This window comes from Ptychodera flava, chromosome 10 (genome assembly GCF_041260155.1).
Source record: "Ptychodera flava strain L36383 chromosome 10, AS_Pfla_20210202, whole genome shotgun sequence".
Lineage (NCBI taxonomy): Eukaryota > Metazoa > Hemichordata > Enteropneusta > Ptychoderidae > Ptychodera > Ptychodera flava.
This window is the reverse complement of record NC_091937.1, coordinates 8,415,954-8,430,414: the sequence shown is the minus strand read 5'-3', so window position 1 is coordinate 8,430,414 and position 14,461 is coordinate 8,415,954. Positions and strand designations below refer to the sequence as shown.

The window sequence follows — 14,461 nt, the reverse complement described above, 5'->3', positions numbered from 1 at the left end:
ATAATTTCCTAGCCATCAGCCTCTAACATAAAATATACAATCATACATGTGGATGTAAAAGTAATTATAAGAGGCTGATATCGCAATGTGTAGTAATAAAAACATTCGATGTAAAAAGTGTGAGTGGTTTTTTTAAAATAAAGGGATAATGATGAACACAGCACACATATGAATATTTGAAGCAAAGTTCAGAACATCCTATAGATATTTTTGCGGTTTGGATGGTTGAAGTAGTACCTCAAAAATTTGAAGCTAATTGCAGAAGCATTTCAGAGAAGCTATGAATATGCCAGATAAAAGAACTGTTTGAATTATTAATAAATGTCAAGGGTATCAGACAAGAACTTCTGAGAAACATGTGGTAACAAAATTTTTGACCAAAAATGGCAAAATTTCCAAAATTTGAACAAATCTAAAATAGTTCACTCCTATGGACCTACCTGCATACCAAATATCGAAGCTGTCTGATCAGCAATTGTGAAGATCATAAAGGTGTCATAAGTTCAATATATCATATAAAGTTCATTCTGTAGGAACCTGTATACCAAATATCAAATCAGATGAGTACTTTTTGAGAAACAATTTTTTTGACCATAAATGGCAAACATTGCCCCCAAAATACAAAATTTTCATCATAATTTGAATATATGATATTTTGATCATCCCTATGAATCTGTATACCAAATATCAAAGCTGTCAGACAAGCGGTTTTAATGAAATAAATTTTTGACCAAAAATGACAAAAAAATTCTCTTAAAATACAAATTTGCATATTTCATCACAATGTGAACAAATCTAAGTTGGGTCAATCCTAGGGAACTGTATACCAAATATCAAAGCTATCTGGCTAGCGGTTATGAAGAAGAAAATTTTTTACCAAAGATGCCTTTTTGAGCTATTTGCATATTTTCAACATAAACAAAAAAGTTTCTCATAATCATATTTTGCACCTACACAAGAAATATAAAATCTGTAAGTACTGCGGTTCTCAAGATATTTGAGTTGATTGACATCCTCACAAACTGACATACACACATGCATGACATACAGACTGATGATGGACGCCCGAGGGATATCCATCCCAATAGCTTTTATAGACTATAGTCTATAGTAGCTAAAAATCTGTTGCAGCAAATATTGGGTGTTTGGCTGTAACATGAACATTACATATGGTGACTTCTACTTGTATTGCTCTAAAGTATATGATCACAATGATAACTTCAAAGCACATAGCAAAGGACAGCAAGCTAGGTTCAAGGAGTTTGAGAGTGCAAACTCTTGACTGACAACATGAACTTCACTTTATAAATGAGAATGATACCACCTATTGTACCAGACAGCTTCATTGAATGTGAACATGTTGTTGACAGTCTGATAACGCGATTTGTGGATTTCTTGATACCTTGTAAATTTGTATATTGAGACTGAAATTAGTCATATACATCTTGAAACTTACGGAAAAAGACGCTTCCATGCGTTTCAATTTCATATCCATTTTAATCGGTTTTTATGTTTGTAATCTTTGAAATTAAAGTGAACAACAAAGAGATAATTATGAGTGACCCTGCACTCAAATACTTGACTGATTTCTAAGACTTTAATTTCAACCAAATGTAGTACAGCGTCACTATTACCAATGTTGAGAGCCATATCTGTTTGGTAAATCACTGTGATTGCATCAGTCTAGTATATAGCAGCTAATAGTTGCCTAAGGTAATCCACTGATTTGATTGGTGGATACTTGTCGCTGTTATCTGTACATTTCACCACAGTTTCTCTGTCGGGAAATAGAAAGAATCCTACAGATTGTCTCTCTTTGCGTTTTGTCTCTTTGGTCTTTGGCATCAGAACACGATGTTTCTGAAAAATGCAATCAAACAAGATTAGTAGGACAGGTACAACAAAGATCAGATTCATTACCAAATACAGATGAAGTTAAATAGGGGCCAGTAATAAAGATGAACTTGCCACAGGGGCCGATAATAGAGATGAACTTGCCAAAGGGGCCAATAATACAGGTGACGTTGCCAAAAGTGCAAATAATTCCTAATGACATCACACTTAAATAGAAATTCAATCAGAAAAAACTTAAAATTCTTCGGAATTTCCAATGTGATGAAACTTTTAAATAAACTTTACAGAAACAGCCAATTAGTTATGTTTCATTACTGAAACTATACAAGTCACATAGCAAGAGATGTAACAAAGAAGCATACTAACACGAAGACAAAGTTTGTTCGGAACTCTGTCAGCAATGACCTATGACGCATATGCTTTACCGAATTCTATAAAAAAAACCTCCATCTGTGATGGGGTACAACATCATTTATGATGCATATTTGTTGAAATAGTGCAAGTTAGAAAGTGCAGTAATCACTAAATGCATTGGGGAAAGTTTACATTATGTACTCTGTTCTTGCATTTTGTCATGAGGAATCAATCACTCGATCAATCAATTGATGCTTTGATAAATATGTTGCATGTCATAATGCTACTACCTCCTCCTGACTCGGGCATTTTCATCATAATCATGAGACTTCAATAGAAAGATAGGTACAGTGAACAGAAAGTGAAATAGGGGATGGTGAATTTCAAGGATTTACTGACCGTAGCTTTCAGTGTATCACTGGTCCATCTTTGCATTAAGTCACCGATGTTGACCAGTACTGTATCTTCAATGGGTGTGGCAGAAACCCATTCTCCGGACGTGTTCATCACCTTGGTAACAGTGTACAAACACAAAAATACAGAGAGGTAATAAAAAAAAACGTTTTAAAAAAGCGGCAACAACATTCGCAACTATTTAAATCACGAATTCACAATAACTATATGTTGATTCATAAAATATGCAAACAAATGTAAAACTTGTGAAAAGGGTTAAAGAACGGTCAATACAATTGCTATTTAAATGAGAAGTATGTGTATTAGACTATCTCTATTTGTCTATTTTGCTTTAATATCTGGTATTTTCTTGTCTTTGTGTATTCAATAAATGGGCTTATTCACAATAGGAATCATATCATATGATTTATTTCATGTCTAAGCGAACAATATACATATCATGAATGTATAATTCCATTCCGTAAGTTTTACACTTTTCTCTTAATAATTATAAATTAGTGCCTGGGCTGTTCCAGTTGTCAACGCTTAGCTTTCTTTTGCACAGCAAAATTTGTTTTGAACCCCATGTCAACTTTGAAAACAAGATGACCTCCATACATGCGGCTCCCCTATCAATGAAATGAGAAGTCCACAATTCTACAAAATAGTCAACTTACTTCAAGGCCTCCGGTTGTATCTTGAAATAGAAGTGTAAGAGAGCCATAGTCTGTGTGAATTCCACATCTCTGCTGTCCTTCTTTTATGGCAAGGTTTTCAGGAATCGATGGATAATAAAGAGTTCTGAGTGTTGTGTCATTATCACCTCCTTCCATACCAGTATGGGTTTTCAGAAATAAACCCGGATCCTGGACATATATCAAATTTGAATAAATTTCATGAAGTAATCTGTCACCTATCCGTAAGGTCTTGCTAATTTTTACTGTCCTAATTATTCTGTTTACCAACAACTATCTAACACAAACCATCACAGGATTCTGTATACTTACTGAAAATTAGTATTGTAAATAATTGAAACCACAGGGGAAATCAAAGTTCCATGCAGAATGCTAAAGATGATGTATGGAATCAAGCTCCTGGACCAGTGAGGACATTTGTGAGTGAAAACAGAATCAGAACGCATGGCTATGTGTACTAGCATGTCATTGGGATTCCATTGGCTTTTTTAGTCCCCACGGACACCGTCCGGGGGGACTTATAGGTTTGGTCATGTCCGTCCGTCCGTCCGTTCGTTCACGCAGAGATGCCCGGAGCGATTTCATTCAAACTTGGTACAAGGACTACTTCATATGTCATTCATATGCACGTCGATTTATTTTGTGACATGATCCAATATGGCCACCAGGCGGCCATTTTATAACGATTTTTTTCATGTACAGAGCCATTACTCAGGTATATCTCAACCGATTTTATTCAAACTTGGTACAAGGACATTGACCTATGTCATACATATGCACGTCAATTTGCTTTGTGATACGATCCAATATCGCCGCTAGGCGGCCATTTTATTACGATTTTTTCATGTACAGAGCCATAACTCAGACATGTTTCAACCGATTTTATTCAAACTTGGTACAAGGACATCGACCAATTTCATACATTTGCTCATCAATTTGTTTCACCTCATGTAGCAGTATCATGTTAATTATTGAAGTTTCGTAATTAGGCTGATATGTCAAGAAATACTGCATCAAATGTCATGAAACTTTGTACAGATGTTAAGCTCACATTGCTTTAACATTGGAAAAGACATTTATCAGTGTCATTTTAATTAATTTGTAATTGCATATGAAATGAACTTTCCTAATTAGAGTAATATATCCACAAATACGACGTCAAATTTTATGAAACTTGATACAGATGTTGATCTCATAGTGTTGTAAATACTGCATCAAACTTTATGAAATATGGTACCGGTGATAATCTGTTAGTGTAAGGATAGTACCGGTATGCAACAATGTTTTGCAACATCCTGTCGATTAATTCCTAGTTGACTCATTTAATAACCTGTAGGATGGTGACCTACATTGGCTTTATGTTTCTATCACCATGGAACTAATTCTTGGCCATTGAGCGCCATCTGTATCAAAGTATTTCGCTGAGGACTTGCGATCAAAGTACCCATTAACAATTGGGGACTGTGTCATCAACGATGACTTGTTCCTATAACTTTTGATTCTAGGGGTAGCCCACAAAATGACCAGTGAAACTATCATTGTCTTTGTTTTGGAAATTTTTTGTCCCTGTCTCCCTAGAGTATTTTGAATACCATGAATTGGTCTTACAAAAGTAAAGCATTGTACACAAGGTGTAATATTATTATTGACAAATGAAATGGATTAAAAAATTTAGCATCAACTATATCATTGGTAATTACACACACATACAGTCTGGCTAGGTTGAATCTTGTCATTTTCCGCAAAGGGGCGGGGGGCACCAAACGCGTTAATGGTCACGAAAATTGCCTTTTCAACAATACCCACTGCGCAAAATGCTTGATATACAACAATATACACTCATATATTGATTCTGTACATGTGTCAAATACGTTAAGTATACACGTACGTATACTATTAAAATGCAAAACTACAGTGTACACTTAGTGTGCAAAGAACAGCATTACATATACTCATGATCTGCATAGAAATACCCTATGCATACCAATGTATTGGAATGTTCCATATACGAAGATATACGTTGCGTATGCAATTAATATTGTGTTCCATATACCCATACGTCAATATACCTAAATATGCTAAGAGCATATCAAGCATTTTGTACAGTGTCCAAAATTGAAGTTGTCTCTCACTATAAATATTTAGGCCTGGTTTTAACATCTCGTAACATCTGGCCTAAAGCAGTTTCAACGTTGGCAGGATAAGCTAACAAATCCCTTAACCAGTTTCTCAGTGCAAGTCATAGTTCCCAAGATTTTCGATTCTTTCATTACGCCCATTTTATGTTACGGATCTGAGATATGGGGACTGCAATGTTATGATGTAATTGAAAGAGTTCAAAGAAAGTGGTGTCGACGTTTACTTTCAGTCAGTAAGACTACGACAAACGAGGCAGTGCTCGGAGAATGTGGACGGCTTCCTACTTGCGTTTCTACAGTCAAACGTTGTATTAGTTATTGGTTAAGGTTGCTGCACATGTCTCCTGACAGATTGCCTCGTAAGGCATATATCATGTTAACCTTGATTATTTAGGGAGACATACTTGGGCAACATAAACATTTTTTATTTTCACATGGTCTTGGATATGCATGCATAGGAAGTCGGAGATAAAACCACTTTTCAAGAACTTGCTATATACCAGAGTGTCAGATATCTGCAAACAAAATTGGTCTGAAAAACTTGTAGAAAACTCTGAAAAGCCAAGGATACGCTCGTATAGAGTTTTCAAGAGCTTACTGGAACCTGAGAAGTACCTTTTCTTGAATTGTAATTGTAAATTTATCAAAGCCTTTGCACGTTTTCGTTGTTCGTCCTCTGATTTAGCAATCGAGGTTGGTAGACGTGAAGGTATAGACCCACATCTCAGAATATGTAAGATTTGTAACACAGGTGACATTGAAGATGAGTACCACTTTCTCTTAATTTGTCCAATGTATAATCTCCTCAGAACCAAGTTGTTACCGCGATTTACATATGTTGAACCAAACAATAACAATATGATAAAATATATTAAAACACCTTTGCAAAAATGTATTCATGGAGTTGAGATCTTCAGTTGTCATATCTGCTTAATGTGTTTGTGTTATGTAATTACTTGCGTATCACCTGTAATTATTATTTCACTACTAGTCATGTATCTCTTTTGCATATGGGCCAGACACCTAGGAAAGCAATAAACCCTTATCTAGTTAAGTTGAAATGTATTTTAATATGATTTGGGGAGTTGTCTCACGGAATAAAAGTACTGGTCTTTGATTATCTAACAGTGATTAATGATTTTAAACTTACATCCATATTAACAGTCTGAACGCTAGGGGTGCAATTTGCATATGCAAATGCCATTTCCTTTCGAACGGCACTCAGCAACTCAGCTTACACTGTGACCGTTGGCTGGCTAACACAGTTTTTCAGTCGCTCCCAAATCCTCATTTTTTCGCCGATAATTATCATTGGAGACCAACTTCATCTCTTCAATTGGGTTTTCTGAGAAGGTAAGTGACTTTTCGGGGCTCTGTTTGAAAAATTAAAGTGAATTTTGCGATTTCAGCGATTTTTCATAGTACGATGTTATATGTCGAGCGCGGACTTGTGTTGCTGTACCAACTACGGTAGCATGAAATTAAGGCCCAAAATCAAGCATAGTTCGTGGAATTATACTATAAATTAGCTTTTTACCGCAGAATTTTGTCTGTTCATGCCAGGAATTTGATGTTGGGCGGCAAAGTTCGCCGCTGTGTTTTGCCGCTAAAATCCAATATGGCGCCAAATCAACATTAGTGTACTGTACGTTTACACGTACACTGTGTACTCGCATACGCTCATAGTGAAATAAATCCCCAAAATAAATGTGCGTATTTTTAGGTCAAATGTTACTTTTTTGGGGGAAACTATCATCAAGTGACACTTTTAGGTTGTAATACGTAAAATTCGTGTCACAGTTGTTTTTAATTATTTTCCTCTTTTTTTTTCAGGGTCATCACAGTCCGAGGATGGCTTCGAAGCTTCCAGCCGGGGCTTCCATAGAAAAACTTGTGCATGTGACCTCATGGTTGTTCACTTTTAACTTTTTTGACGTAATTTTCGTGTCTGATTTGTCTCAGTTTGTTGCAGTCAAGTCTCTGAGGCTTAAGTATTGATCAAACTTCAGGTTTATTTATAATAAAGCTGTTGTCTTTGCAGTATATTGAATTCAGAACTTATTAATTTTCTTTTTAATTTAACCAACACAAAACCAACCGACACGTTCCAATATTTATTGAGAAATTCGTGTCACCCGAGCGGCACTTTCAAAGGCTTCATTAAAGGTGAACTTCTCCGATATGCTTGCACATGCAACAACGACATGGACTTCATTGAAAAGGTCAACTTTCTCACACGCAAACTTCAACAACAAGATTATAGAAAAAAAGATATATCTCGTATAAAGAAAGATGTTAATCTCACCAACCATCGACGATACCTCACCGATAAAGATAAGAGGAATATGACATAAGAACAAAACTGGTTTACACAACGACCTTCAGTCCATTCATCAAAACCAGGCAAATCAAACAATGTCTAACAAAAAATTGGAAAATAATAGAAGCCGATCAAACACTGGTCAAAGTTTTTCCAGAAAAACCTATCATAGCATACAAAAGGAATAAAAACTTAAGAGACATCCTCGTTCAGGCACAAATCAAGCACGAGGATAAAATAAACACGAACGGTCTGACCAACAAACCACTCAAAGTTCAGACCACAACATATCCATACTAGCATCTCTAGTTGATGAACAATCGCTACTATCAAATTAACATGTGGGATAAATAGCTCCAAAATATAACCGGTTCTTTCCCGGGGACCCAGATCACATGACCAGGGTCAAAGCACTATCGATTCACCGGTGTCTCGCCATGTTTCTCCATATCATTAAACCACATGATCGAATCAATATACCGCATCACTATCAAAGGTAGAAAACGATGTGTAAAGTTGCTCTCATTTTCCTATATATAGAAACAGACTTCAAGATACATAAAACAATTTATAAATTCTAAAATTCTGAGAAAAAAATATACTAAAGAACTGTAGTTGTAGTTAACATAAAATTATTCTCGTTTGTAGAGGCCATCTAATCTGTGGTGAATGTATAATGCCCACTGTAACAAGTACTAGAAAACGGCATTCATAGGTGAAATTTTTAGACGAAGTTTCGCCAAGGGTCTATTGAAAAGTGTACCATTTCCAGTAAAATAGCTCTGTGAAGTTAAAAATTGGTATACACAATCAATTGTTACTGAAAAAGACACTGCTGAAATTTGATCGGTGTTCAAGACCCGGAAGACCATTTACTAGCCCCGTTTCTCCTTCATAGACAGACCCAAATTGTGTTATGCAACAGAAACTACTCAGTATACACATCGACAATCTTTTGAAGGTAGGTTTATTTTTACATGACAAACTGTTTATATCAGAAACAAGTTCCTAAAAAACACATATTACCTATAACATTCACTCAGGTCCGCGGTATAGCGTGAATATAGGCATGTTTAGGCGACCCATGCTTGTGTGACCCCTGCGTACTACTGCGACCTTTGTTTTGAAATGAAAACGAGGCTATTTTTCTGAGGGCGCTGTTCAAATTACACCCCCAGCATTCAGGACTGTAAGGCCTTGTCCCATGATGTCCAAGATCTTTAAACTCAGTTCTGTACATTGTTTGTAGAAGTCAAGCAATATCTCTCTGAATTCTGGTAGCTCTTCATCGGGCATCGTCTTCAAGATGAAAAAGGAAAAAAATCCCTCCATTAGCCCCAATATCCCTTTGCTTTGTAACAGTGCACCTTAGATTGGGCAAAAACAATGCAGTTAAAGGGTGGTGTAGTTTCTCTTTAAACACGATTGGAACTAATTTGGGATAATTGGATTTTCCTATTTTTCAAATTTCTCAAAAGTGTGAGGTGCCCTATAACTGAATTTTGCAATATTGCAAATTACTCATAAAAACAATTGTGTAGTATAAAAAGAAAAGCAGATGAGATAACATTTGCAGATTAAATTGACATTACTTCACCATCCAATTATCCCTATTTAGTTCCAATCGTGTTTTTATTAGATTCTCTTTAAAACTGTATTGCATCACAAATAACAGATGGACTGTTGTCCATTAAATTTCTACATGAAAGGAGACATTGTCAAAGACAAGGAATTCGTCTACATGAACTTGATCTGACTGTATAAATCATCTGAGTGACAACAGTTCATGCATGGGTTTTGGCCAACCATGGTGGTGAAATTAAGGATTGAGTCCGTATGCCCTAAAGGTTCAACCCATTAACTACAAGAATTTGTTCCATTCCCATTGTTTCACTGACGATAGGTGAATCATTATACATAAAAACGAGGGTGAAAGGCTCATTATGTTGATTAAGACATTTCAAGAATCAAGTAAAGCTCTGCCACTTACCTTCTGTTTGACACTGTTAACATAATTAAAACATTCTTTAAGATCTCCATGTGGAACGCTGGTGTCAGCCCTAAAAATATGATAAATCAATAAATGCACAAGTGGAAAAATTAATAAACAAATATATAAAACATAAATATAGAAAGAAAGAAAGAAAGATGATCATAAAAAATTCGTATTTACATACTTTTATGAATGTATATAAAATTGAAATAGACATAGCAGGGTGCATGGCCTTTGCTCTGTGTCAGGCAATACAAGTTGCTGTAATCTCTTCAGGCATTGGGTTATGTATGTCACAGGTTGGCGTGTTTTAGTCTAAGTGTCTAAGTGTCTGTAATATGTCTGACAGTGAGTTTCTGTGTGTTATGAATGTTTTGTCATCGATATCTCTAAAACTTCTTCACTAAATAGCATGTCACTTGGTACACAGAATCTTTAGCGTTATCATACTAAACGTTTCGCAACTTGACTTTCATTCATTCATTCATTCTGAATCAGTTTTCTGAAAGGCCTACCAAGCAATGCATAATTTTTATCAAATATTTATTTCTAGGCACCCCTAAAATTTAGAGGTTAAATATATTCAAATGTGCGAATTTAAGGCCATATATTTGTTTTCCTTCGGCATCATGAAATCTCAGAAGGTGCACCGGGTAAGCGGGGGAGGGGGGATAAGGGAGCCGCCATTATTTAGGGATCGGAGGAATGTGAGGGGGTCACTCAAAAAGTTGAAAACTTCAAGGGGGTTTGCTCAAAATGCGGAGAGTAATAAGGGGGTACTAAATTTTGTGTGGGAAATAAATTGAAACACCCCTCAGATTGCACCATTGCACACATCAATTTCTCAAAATTTTCGATGCGAGAGGGGGAACACCCCCTCTTGTGCTCTCCCCACTGACATAGCTTGGTCCCTAAATATATAATAATGTGCATTTGGAATAATGGAAATGGCAAGGTGCACTAAACCCTCGAAAGTGACGGCCGTTTTACCTTATGTTATTTTCATTTCGCCGAAATTGTCTTCGAGTGTCAAAAGGGGCAAGTGATCGTGACGGGGACATGGACATCGGGTGTTTGGTGGAAGAGTATCAGCATCCAACACGATCGTCTACCCCAAGTATAGAGAAATCGGAATCAATTTTTCCTGAGTATCACATAGAAAATATCTTCATACATTTAGGCCTATACTATGCTAAACTCCATGGTGTTCACATACTTGTGACAGTACATCAACCTCGCCACGGATATCCGTGGCGAGATTGACCTTTTGATGACCCGCATAGACGCACGCTACCCTGTCACAGATAGCTTCGTTCCCACAGCTAACTCTTTTTGAACTCTTAAAATGCACTGGACCTGAGAAAGAAATCTAACTTCACGGGAATGATTTCAACAAAGTGTTTCTAACCTTTCACCTTCAGTCTGAACAAAGCCATGTTCATTGTCTCGCTGGGCCACATTCGCAGCATACTTCATTTTGATATCATTTGACAGAGAGAAGAACTTCCGTGATACTTTGAACATCTTCTCAATCTGCAAAGGGGAATTGCCAACACTCAGCATGCATATATATCAACACGCATTGTAAAGCTGATGCTCAAAGTTTAGAGACATGCTTAGAATTAATTTGTTACTACAAATGTTTAAAGCACTTGAAGGTGTACCCTTTGTTTTCTCTCAACTGCGCAATTGCGCAAATCGCGCATTTTGAGCCACTGTCCACAGTCACCTGTGGTCTATTCGCTCTGCGTCTATGCGCCCAATAGACGTGTTTACATATGCCTGAGAAGAAGACATATTTACACACCTCTAATAGGGCACATAGAGCAGAGCCGAATAGACCACAGGTGACTGTGCATTGTCTGCCCTGAAAAAGTCACTGACAGCGCGGAAACTGCGCACAAAACACAACACGCAAAGACGTCCATGAGAGTGACCAATGCGCATAGTGTACTACGTGAGTGACCTGTGAGTTTGCTGTTTTTTCTAGTCATAATGTTCCTTCGGGAAAGACAAAATATCGCCTGCCACTCGGCTTTGGTGACGTGCATGACGTGAAGTGTGTACGCATCGAAAAGAACAGCCAACGACGTAGTTGCTGTGTCAGTCTCAATGGATGCTAGTGCAATGCTGTTTTGATAGTGGTAGAGTTTTAAAGCAGAACTTGAAATACTATCAAAATGGAAACTTCCAGCTTCGTGCAGGTACGCTGCAGTGACGATCGATCTCGATCGCAATGAAACACAAAAGTTTGATCAGCTCATATTTACATTGATTTAAAACCCCAAAAATTCGGACCAAATCGTGTCCAAGGGAACAAATACGTCAAATTCTGAATCGGAGAAAGCTTGGGTGAAAAATGACAAATCGACAGAGAAGATGGAAAGCAGCCTATCACATCACAAGCTGACAAACATCATAATGCTGATATAGTACGGATGTTGCATGCAACATAGACGACGCAACTGAACTGGGCAACGATTGTAATGATATTTAGGAAGCGCTTCCTAGGAACTCAAGGTTAAATCTACATCAACACTGCCCCTAAAATGTCAAGTCTGCCTCCTGATTTTGATGATAAGGCACAACGTGCCACTTTCAATGAACATGCAGAGAAAACACTAACAATGTGCTTTTTATAGCACCATAAAGTGTTAAAATATAAGAAAGATAACGATATATAGACAGAAGATAGATAGATAGATAGATAGATAGATAGATATTAGATAGATAGATAGGTAGATCGATCGATAGATAGATAGATAGATAGATAGATAGATAGATAGATAGATATTAGATAGATAGATAGATAGATAGATAGATAGATAGATAGATAGATATTAGATAGATAGATAGATAGATAGATAGATAGATAGATAGATAGATAGATAGATAGATAGATAGATAGATAGATAGATAGATAGATAGATAGATAGATAGATAGATAGATAGATAGATAGATAGATAGATAGATAGATAGATAGATAGATAGGTAGGTAGGTAGGTAGGTAGGTAGGTAGATAGATAGATAGATAGATAGATAGATAGATAGATAGATAGATAGATAGATAGATAGATTGATTGATTGATTGATTGATTGATAGATAGGTAGATAGGTAGGTAGGTAGGTAGGTAGGTAGGTAGGTAGATAGATGTTGAACTGTGAAAGTGATTCAGAATGCGTCTGATCTGCAAATTGTGACAATAACAGGTATTTCTCAAGTGATATGAGTCGAGGTAAAGTGTGCACTTTTTGGAAATCATGGTAAAGCATGTGACGTAGAGACTGTGATCAAAGGGAGTTGGGATTTGTAAGTTTCACACAGAAACAGACCATCCATCAAATAAATGAATGCCTATCTTCATAAGTTATAAGGCTGATATATTTTATATGACAAAGTTTGCACTGCTATCAAGGTCGTAAACACTTTCAAATATTCAGTAAGGTGGGAGGGAGGGTTACGTTTTTTAAATTTGAAAATGTGGTTCGAAGTTTGGAAGGGGGGAATAGGCAGGGTAACGTTACGTTTAACATGGTGGACTGGCCTATTTCCTCCCCCGCCCCGATTAAATTGAAAGCGCCCCTAATGCTCCGGTTGTCGTGCGTGACGGGTAAGTGCTTGTGTACGCTGCAAAGTACTGCATCGACAGGAACCACGTTTTATCAGTCCCACAGGTGCTCAGAGCAGAGTCGCTTGTGTACAGTTCGATCGATACACGACAAAGGTCGCTGTACGCATAAAACCCGGCGAAGGCCGCTGTACGCATCTAGCCTATATAATATCTAACATAAAACACGGCGAAGGCCGTGCGTATATACATAGGTTTTCGCTGTGTATCGAACCACAAGCGACAGCAGGTTACCAGAGTTGCCGGTGTACATGCATAAATAGAGGGGGGGCCCTGCTCTCTATGCATGTACAACGGCAACTCCGGGGACCTGTGCAAGCGACTGTGTATGGCGACTTAAAAAGCTGAGCACTATAGGCCTATGCCGTAAAATAGAAAATTGGCAAATGCCTGCGGTCAGCAGCTCACGTGATCTGACGCAATCCCATGATTTTTGAGGTACATAAAACCTATAGTTGTCAACGCCTGATGAACTTCATCGACTAGGCGAAGCAGAGCTTCAGATGAGTATCCAGAGATCCGACAGTATGAACTGAAGTCGATGACGGGAATCTTTTCGGAGTCCATGCTGAATGTTGTTGTGCACACCGAGCTGGAGCATCGAGCAGAGGGCACGGGTACGGGTCAATGACTCATAAGGCTGCGTTCACAAATAACGATTGGGGGGTGGCGCTGGAGGAATCGTGATTGAAATCTTATTTTTTCAGACCCTCCTCAAAATCCTAAAAAAATTTCAAATGCCACCCCCCTCTATATGATCAAAAATTTTCAAGTCCCCCCAAAAACTATCACAAGCCCGCAAATTTGTAAAGGATGTGAACGCAGAAATAAAAATGGTATTAATTTTTCATTCAATTACTTACAAAAACTTGGAATTGGAAAATGTAAAACATAAAAGGAAACCAAAAAATTTTCAAGTCCTCGCCTCTACTAGCCCTAAAATTTTCGAATCCCCCCTAAATTCCTCCAGCCCCCCCCCAACCGGTTCTTTTGTGTGTGTGTGAACGCAGCCTAACGACAGAATCAGCAAACAGTAACCTTGTCGACTCATAGTGCCACAGTATACATGCTATAGGGAAGGGGC

General features: G+C 37.4%; 2 protein-coding genes across 2 annotated transcripts; both read right to left on the bottom strand.

The window, feature by feature from the left end:
- Window positions 1–1,069: 1,069 nt before the first annotated feature.
- Window positions 1,070–3,461, bottom strand: LOC139141909 (uncharacterized). The gene is made up of 3 exons (XM_070711667.1): window positions 3,279–3,461; window positions 2,608–2,718; window positions 1,070–1,860 (listed from the first exon to the last, which is right to left on the bottom strand). The coding sequence occupies exons 1-3, from the start codon at window positions 3,432–3,434 to the stop codon at window positions 1,684–1,686; spliced, it is 444 nt and encodes a 147-aa protein (XP_070567768.1). The 5' UTR covers window positions 3,435–3,461; the 3' UTR covers window positions 1,070–1,683.
- A 5,246-nt stretch (window positions 3,462–8,707) lies between these two features.
- On the bottom strand, window positions 8,708–14,075 carry LOC139141908 (uncharacterized). The gene is made up of 4 exons (XM_070711666.1): window positions 13,786–14,075; window positions 11,156–11,280; window positions 9,745–9,814; window positions 8,708–9,053 (listed from the first exon to the last, which is right to left on the bottom strand). The coding sequence occupies exons 1-4, from the start codon at window positions 13,942–13,944 to the stop codon at window positions 8,916–8,918; spliced, it is 492 nt and encodes a 163-aa protein (XP_070567767.1). The 5' UTR covers window positions 13,945–14,075; the 3' UTR covers window positions 8,708–8,915.
- Window positions 14,076–14,461: the final 386 nt, after the last annotated feature.